The sequence below is a fragment of the Beta vulgaris genome, chromosome 4 (assembly GCF_026745355.1).
Source record: "Beta vulgaris subsp. vulgaris cultivar EL10 chromosome 4, EL10.2, whole genome shotgun sequence".
In the NCBI taxonomy this organism is placed as follows: domain Eukaryota; kingdom Viridiplantae; phylum Streptophyta; class Magnoliopsida; order Caryophyllales; family Amaranthaceae; genus Beta; species Beta vulgaris.
In genome coordinates, this window is record NC_079205.1 from 25,553,632 (window position 1) to 25,562,636 (window position 9,005).

At 34.9% G+C, this 9,005-nt stretch overlaps 1 protein-coding gene across 1 annotated transcript in view; it reads left to right on the forward strand.

The window, feature by feature from the left end:
* The first annotated feature begins 6,640 nt into the window (after nucleotides 1-6,640).
* Nucleotides 6,641-9,005, forward strand: part of LOC104883875 (probable phospholipid-transporting ATPase 8) — a 20,519-nt gene continuing 18,154 nt past the window's right edge. Inside the window, exon 1 of the mRNA XM_010668443.4 lies at nucleotides 6,641-7,469. Within this exon, the coding sequence (XP_010666745.1) occupies nucleotides 7,077-7,469 (393 nt within the window). The 5' untranslated portion in view covers nucleotides 6,641-7,076. The remainder of the gene's footprint in view (nucleotides 7,470-9,005) is intronic.

Genomic DNA, 9,005 nt, shown 5'->3' on the forward strand with positions numbered 1-9,005 from the left:
GACAATGTTCTTGTTCCTCAAGGAGGAGAAGATGTTCATGTTCCTCAAGATGAAAGAACAGAGTCTATCGAGGCTAACAGAGGAACAACTGATCATAGTTCCTCATCTACTCAAGTAACTCATGAGGAACAACATCCTATAGGAGAGTTTCAACCAAAACCTTGGAGACAACAAAAGTCACATCCAATGGAACTCATAATCAGCGACATATCCAAAGGTACGCAAACTAAATCTCAGTTAAAGAACTTTTGTGCATTTCATGCGTTCCTATCAATGATGGAACCAAGAAATCATGAAGAAGCCCTAACTGACTCTGGTTGGATCACTGCTATGCAAGCTGAATTAAATGAGTTCGAAAGAAACAAGGTATGGCATCTAGTTCCCTCATCTAAACAACAAAAATTAATTGGCTTAAAATGGGTGTTTAGAAACAAACTAGATGAATATGGAACCATTGTTAGGAACAAAGCTAGACTTGTAGTAAAAGGTTATAATCAACAAGAAGGAATAGATTATGAAGAAACCTTTGCTCCTGTAGCTAGATTAGAAGCCATTAGAATTTTAATTGCATTTGCTGCTTACATGGGATTTAAATTATATCAAATGGATGTTAAGTGTGCATTTTAAATGGCTATCTAAATGAAGATGTATATGTTGAACAACCCCCAGGCTTTGAAAAATAATCTCCCAAACATGTCTACAAGCTTGATAAAGCTCTTTATGGGTTAAAACAAGCACCTAGATCATGGTATGAGAGATTATCAAAGTTCCTTTTAGAAAAACAATTTTAAAAGAGGAAAGGTTGATAAAACCTTGTTCCTAAAATCTAAAGGAACTGACATTTTGCTTGTTCAAATATATGTTGATGACATCATATTCGGAGCTACTAATGAAACATTGTGCAAAGAATTCTCAATTCTCATGAGTAATGAATTTGAAATGAGTATGATGGGTGAGTTAAATTTCTTTCTTGGATACAAATCAAACAAACTGAAAAGGGAATAATTGTTCACAACAAAAAAACATAAAGGAACTATTAAAGAAATATGGCCTCGAAAACTCAAAGATAAATCACACTCCTATGGGAACTTCAACTAGATTAGATGAAGACTCCATAGGAACAAGTGTTGATCAAACAAAATATAGAGGAATGATTGGTTCACTTTTGTATCTAACTGCTAGTCGTCCAGACATAGCTTTCAGTGTTGGTTTGTGTGCTAGATTTCAAGCAAATCCAAAGAGTCTCATCTACATGCGTGAAGAGAATTCTTAGATATCTTAAAGGAACAGATGATCTTGGACTCTACTATCCAAGAAGTGATACATTTGAGCTAAAAGGATATGCAGATGCAGATTATGCTGGAGATCTTGTAAATAGGAAAAGCACCTCAGGTATGGACAATTCCTTAGTCATAGTTTAGTTTCTTGGAGTACCAAGAAACAAAACACAGTTGCTTTATCCACTGCTGAAGCAGAATATGTAGCAGCTGCTGCATGTTGCTCTCAAATGCTTTGGATAAAACAACAACTTAGTGACTATGGAATAAACTTTGATTGTGTTCCTATTTATTGTGATAATACTAGTGCTATAGTATTTCTAAAGATCCAGTGCATCATTCAGAGTTAAACATATACATATCAGACATCACTTTTTAAAGAAAATGTTGAAAAAGGTTTGATTAAACTTGAGTTTTGTCAAACTGAGAATCAGATTGCTGATATACTAACTAAGCCTTTGCAAAGAGATAGATATGAAAAATTAAGGCTTGAGTTAGGTTAATAAAAATTAAGTGATTGTTCCTATGTCATTCCCCCATGCTTGAATCAATTTGAGTGACTTTGTGTGCTAAAAATAATTGTGTTTAATTGCCTAAGACCATTGCAAATTAGAATGTTACAAAACATAAACATGAATTCAAAGGAATTAAACAACTCACAAATGTCACATAATACTCCCCTTACTGTTCCTAAGGTAAGAAACATGCATGATATGAAGAGACATTGATATGTAGCATTAGTTGTTCCTATAGCACAAGTTCCTTAGCATTTTATTTTTCTCAAAAATTAAAACTCATAAAAATCCAAAAATCCGAAAAATCCCAAAATTATAGGAATCAGATTTAATTAAATCTTGATTCTCATTTATCATCTTTTCGTTTTCTTTTTCTTTTTCTTTTTAATTGTTTCATTTTTTTCCCGCGTGTACAAAACACTGTTACATGCAATCCCTCCTCTTTATATCTCATAGAAACCGTGTTCCCTAACTCTTCATCTTCACCATTACGAAACTCCACACACCTCTTCACAACCATAAAAACCCAATCTTACTTCACATCATGGCAAAAACCTCACGAAATTCTCCTTTTCCAACATCAAAAACTCCAACTCCTCTAAAATGGAAAACTCTCCTTCTCCACCAAAACCCTAAAATGACACAAATCAAGAAACACCCATTAAGAGCAAAATTAGAATCTCCAAGAAGGAGTATGCGAGAAGAAAGTTAATGGGGAAGATGATGAAGAAGAACCCCGGAACAAACTCAGGGGGAAGAAGAATCACTCCTGTTCCTTCCAAAGGAACTGTTCCTTCTTCTTCAAGAAACGGGTTGAAAGAAGCGAATCGGTATGTGTAGGTTTTTTGCAGATCTAGAATGGGCAAATAATGTAAATTTCATGAATTAACAACATTCTAAAGGAACAGGGTATGGAATTCTTTTTGAATTGCTTTAACAATGCACTTGTTCCTTTAGCAATGGATGAATTCTGTGCGAATTTCACCAACACTAATGGTCTTTGCACAACTGAAGTTAGGGGAAAGAAAATTAAGTTTAATCAAGAAACATTGGGAAAATTTGGGAAGTTCCTTGCAAAGGAACAGATTTGTATTTTAAAGGAAAGGAACTGTTTTCTTTCCCTAATTTTCCTCAGGATAAAATTGTTGAATTATTTGGAGGAACTGCTGGTCAGAACAAAATAAACCATAACCTACTCTCTCCCTCTTCACAAAGTCATTCAACTTAGTATGGAGAGCACTCATTCCTGCACTGAAAAGAGGAATGAAGTGGGTCTCTTAGACATGTGCTAACATGTTCTGTTTAGACCACCACATACAAATCAACTTTCCCTTCCTCTTTATACAACATCTTACCCACTGTATCGAAAACAACTGTGTTATTGAATATGGAGCCCTGGTTACATCTCTCCTTCATCATTTTGAAGTGAGACTTACTGGATGGCCTACTTTAGGAGTTAAGCAGGGAAATATCTTGAATGAGAAAACTCTTAATGGATTGGATCTTTCTGTCCAAGAGGGAGTACTCACTCAAGGGAGAACAGCTCCCAGTTCCTCTAGCAAGATGAAACCGCCTAAGGTAGTTATTGAGGAACTGTGATGTTATTCTGGAGGAATCAATTCCTACACCGGAGGAACCTAAACCAAAGAGGCGCAAACACATTGCCAAAAAGCCTACCCCTCCTGTTTCTAAGAGAGTGAGGCAGAGCACTAGATTGAAAATAGCTCATTCTTCCTCTGTTCCTTCCAACAAGGACTCACCTTTAGTCCTTTCTGATGCGGAGGAACAGGAACACTCCACTCTCAAGGAACCCACTCCACCAACATTCCAAAGCTTTTGTTCCTTCACCAAACTCACCTCTATCTCTCCCTCATCCTTTTCTGTTCCTTCCAGTTTTGAACAGATTAAGGATGAGTTGACTGGACCTAGCCCCTTTGCCTCCACCTCTACATCTCTTCCACCAACACCACCATTTCTTCCTTCCATCTATAACACCTCCACATCTGATTCCATTCCCGGAACTGATGGTCCTTCAACCCACCCTACTTCAGTTCCTCCACCAAAACCTCCTACTGCCTCTAGTTCCAAGGGTGAGGAACAAGCTTCTCCGGATGACTGTAGTTGGGTAAATGATGTCTGTCTTCCTGCACAACATATGATAAAATTTTATAATCACCTACGCTGGACATTAGATGCTAAAACTGGCAACATGATGGGTCTTATGAATATTCTAAGTGATACGGTGATTGAGCAACAAAAGAAGATGGAATCAATGGCCCTAGCCTTGGAGATTTGAAGGAGAAGTTGGTGTCAATCATGGTGAAGTGATGAAGAAGCTGGAGGATGTAGTTGAAGAAGAAGTTGTTGTGGAACACAATTCCCCTTCCCTTTCTTAGTTCTTAGTTCCTGTTTCTCTCTCTTACAAGGAACAAGACTGTTTTTTAGTTTCTTTTCTTTTTCTTTCTTTGTTTTTTATGGAACAAGTGCTATATAAAAATGACTTTTGCTATTATGTATGTGTTTGTAATTATTTATGCATAATTTCTTCCTTGGAATGGCTAGTATTCTGTGATTGATATTTGAGCAAGTTTATCCTTTGCAATTCTAACTTAACCAAAAATTGGTGCTTGCTTATGGTCTTAAGGTCTTACAACCAATTTATAACTTCACGCAGAGTCTATTCTTTTTGAGGATGACAAGGGGGACGAAATTAAACTAAAAGGAAAGCGTTAAGTTGTTAACCCGTTGATCTTAGAGGGACGAAATTAAACTAAAAGGAAAGTGTAGTTTCGTGCCTTGAAGTGGTATATCCGGTTCCCTTGTTGATCATACTTCTAACAATCCACCACCACCGCAAAAAAGAGGTCCACTCATACCTCTTGCTTTCATCATTTACATCCGTCCATATTCTTGGATTGATCCATCTACTTGCTGCCTCTTGACCTTTGGTAAGTTCAACATGATTTACGAAGGATTTCAAAAATAATTATAATCTATATAATTAACATGATTCACGTATTCTTTTCCATAATTTGATAAATAGTTATCTAGCTATCATATTGTGTGAAACTTTTATCCAATAAAATGAACACTTGAAGCAGACAAACTCGGAGCTGAAGAAAGAGACATGCTTTCTAGTCAATAATTAAGAGAAAAAAATTTACTTCAACTTTCGGTCAATAATTTAAAGGAAAAAAAGTTAATGGGTAAAAAATTCAACTAAGTATTACTTCCATAAATTGCGTCAAGAATCGAATTTTCAGTTCAATAAGTTCAACGAGATTTGTCCTTTGGATGAATTCTCTATAAAGCTTGCGAATAAATAATTAATTGATAAAGCTACCTGCTCTTGTGCAAAAAATAAAACAGTGAGAGAGAAAATAAAAAAAAAGGAAAGTGAGATTAAGATGGAGAAACAAAGGAATGAAGGAAGTTAGTTCTATGGGGTTTAACAGCTCATAGTTTTATTTATTAGGGATTATAAATCGGTGTAACAAGAAAAGCAAGAGATGAGAAGTGGTTTACCGGTTGCAACAGGTGACTAGTAAATCTGGCCCAAATTAAGAAGATAATGTAAGAGATGGGATTTTATTGAGTTAATGAAAAGGTACAATTGTTTTAATGAAAAGGCCCAACAGGTGACCGGTGGTGGAGCGTCCATGGTGGGCGCCTGGCTTTTTTTTTTAAAAAAAATTCAGAAAAAAGGGGGGCGCCCGGCTGCCAAGGTCGCCTCCACCGATGGTGGGGCGTCCTTGGTACACAAATAAGTACATGCACCCAAGTGTATGTAGAGCATGGTGCACCCTTTCCTAAATTACGTCGTTTTATCATTGTTAGAGTCTATAATTTTGAAAAATTATTGTTATTTGCTTCCTTAAATTTTGCAACTAAAGATTCCTTTTTCAAATTTAAATTTAAAAGGTATATGTTCTTTTACCTTAAGTGTAGATGTTTATTTACTATATGTCTTTTGATTATAACCTTTGTTCTTTTATAATATAAAATTTATACGTTCTTTAATTTTAAGTCGTGTGTTCTTTTTTAAAGTAGAAAAATTGTTGAAAAAAATTCATGTTCTTTTATATAAATGGTATGTTCTTTTTGGGTGCACAATGAGCATTGTGCACCCTAGTGCATAATCCACACTTTGTCCTTGGTAGGCGCCCCCAATTAAAAAAAAAAATGAAGAAAAAACAGAGGAGAGAAGAAGACGGTGGTAGTGGTGTGTCGGGGTACGGTAGTGGTGGTGGTTCAGTGGTGAAGAAGATGGTGGTGGTGGTGGTGCCTTGATATGTCAATTGGAGGAGTTTTTTTTTTTCAATTCTCTGCCATGGACATGGATTTAATGGTGGTCCATGGATTTGTTTTTCCAGTTCAAAGTGTGATATTCTGTTGGCATTGGATTGGTGGTGGTGGCAGTGGTTGTGGTGGTAGGGAAGAGGGAAGGGAAATGGAGAAAGAGAAAAAAGGAAATGGAGGTATACATATATCGTATAAATATACTACCTCTGTTTTTATTTAGTTGCAACGTTTTGACTTTCACGCTTGTCAATGTACAATTTCAAATCGTTTTATCTCTAATTGTATATAAGTAAAAATTATAAAAATTTGATATTATGAAAGCTTACATCGAAACGAATCAAACAAGACCCCACATGACTATATTTTGTTTAACATAAAAATCAATAAATGTGGTCAAACAAGAGAACATGAATAGTGTAATTTGTCAAACGTTGCAATTAAAAAAGAACGGAGGTAGTACCATATATAGGGCGTTAGTAGGAAATTTTAGGACATCAAATAGCAAGACTTTTTTACGAGTACATGACCACCTAGAAAAAACAAAAACCGGACAAGGAGCGTGCAGCGATCGACTTCCTTCATCTGCTAGCTTAATCTCCAACTCCAAAGACTTTTTTTTTCTCCCTCTATATTCAATCAACAGTTCAAGGAAGAGATATTCCTCAACTTCTTTCCAAAGTAAGCGACTCTTTAACAAAATCTCTTTTCAAAACAACCCCACTAACAAAGGGTTTTCTTCCTCTTTCTCATTTCTCATTTTTCTTTTTTTTTTGGGTATGATTCTTGTTGAATTATTGCTTAAGCAGAATGGAAGATTCACCCTTTCTGCGTACATTTTCACCGACATTATGAAATCAGATAGATTGCATAAAATAATGGGTGATTTAAACAAGAATTTCCCTTTATTTTGGTCAATGATTTTGATCTGAAAAAAAAGGAGCTTCAATTTTTTGTACGGAGGGTGTGAATTTAGTGTAAGAAAATGGAACGTAGGAGGAAAAGGGATGTATTATTGAGCAAATTGTACACATTTGCATGTATGAAACCACGTTTTCATGAAGATCATTCACAAATTGGGCAAAGGGGTTACGAAAGAGTGGTGCATTGCAATGACCCAGATAACCCAGAAGCCATTGAGCTAAATTACAAGGGAAACTATGTGTCTACCACTAAATATACAGCTGTTAATTTCATACCTAAATCGTTGTTTGAGCAATTTCGGCGCGTTGCGAATTTGTATTTCCTTGTTGTAGCTTGTGTATCATTTAGTCCCTTGGCACCTTATGCTGCTGTTAGTATTGCTTTCCCTTTGGTGGTGGTCATTGGAGCTACCATGGCTAAAGAAGCTGTTGAAGATTGGAGGCGCAAAAAACAGGTATACATACTCTTTCATTACTCTTTGCTTTCAAATTTCCATATAATTTATCACGTGTATTTGTTTTGAATGAAATTTGCATCTTTTTTTCGAGCAAAGTAATTTCTTCCCAAGTAATGTATGTTAGTTCATTGAGGTCAAACGATTTGCACATAAAGTTGTATATGGATGCTTCTCATCTTTCTCGTTGGATCTCTCCCTTCTCTATATGTGTGCTTATATATAGTATATTTATGTTTTGGTTCTTATTGGTTGTTAATGTATATTCTAATGTCTACATAGGGTAAGCATATTAGCATAGTGGTAATCATTGTTTATGTAATACACAGTACCTTATAAGTGCAGTCCGAAATTCACATATTCATGAATAAGGGCAAGAATTTTGTCCTGGGACTGTATTTCGATCGGACAATTAGTTAGACTAGACTATTGTAGTTTCCGTAGCCAGAAATTAAATTTCGTTTTCCTTCCTCTGCTGAAAAAAGGGTAACTTTTCTACTTCCAAATATAATTATGATCAAGGGTCCAAGTAGCCTCTTTGCAATTGCAGGGGGAAAGACTCAAAGAGCTTCTTCAGAGTTTTATGTTCAAGATGGTGTAATTTCAAGTTAACCTCTTTCAATCCTATAATCGCTTAAATTTGTTTGTTACTGGTTAGAGTACTTGATGTTATCTAAGATTTCATCGCTGTTAATTTTACACCATTGTAGGCATTGATATATCCAAGATTTCCATTAGCTAGATAACAAGGACCAGACAGGTGGTCGTCATCATAGCATGTGCTCTAGGTTCGCTTAACGTAGAGAGTTCCTTGCTGAGGTTTGTTTGCAAGGAAGGTCTAGCAAGAAATTCACTTTGAGTTAGTAGATGTTTGGTTTGGTGAGCTTAGATGGATGCATAGTGATTTATCGACACTTGGGCACTTCCAAACACATTAGATGCTTAAGGGGTTGCTGTGGATTGTTTGCCTCCAAAGCACATGTAAATGAGAGAGAAGAGGAATTTTGAAGACAAGTATTAAGCCTAGAGAGGCAGTAGGGAACGAAGAGAGCCAAGGATGAACTTGAGCCAAGTGATTGAAGAGCTAAGGAAAATCAAGCACCAAACAAAGATCTAGTAAAAAAGGGGTGTTCTCAAACAAATATAATATCACTTGTCTATTTTTTATATAAGGATTAAACAAAGATAAATGAAACGAAATCCATGAGAGAAATCCATTTCTCCAACCTATATACATATATATATATATATATATATATACATACATATATATATATATATATACATACATATATATTATATATATATATACATACATATATATATATATATATATATAATATATATATATATATATATATATATACATATATATATATATATACATACATATATAGATATATATATATATATATACATACATATACATACATATATATATATATATATATATTATATATACATACATATATATATATATATATATATATATATATATATATATATATATGTATGTATATTATATATACATACATA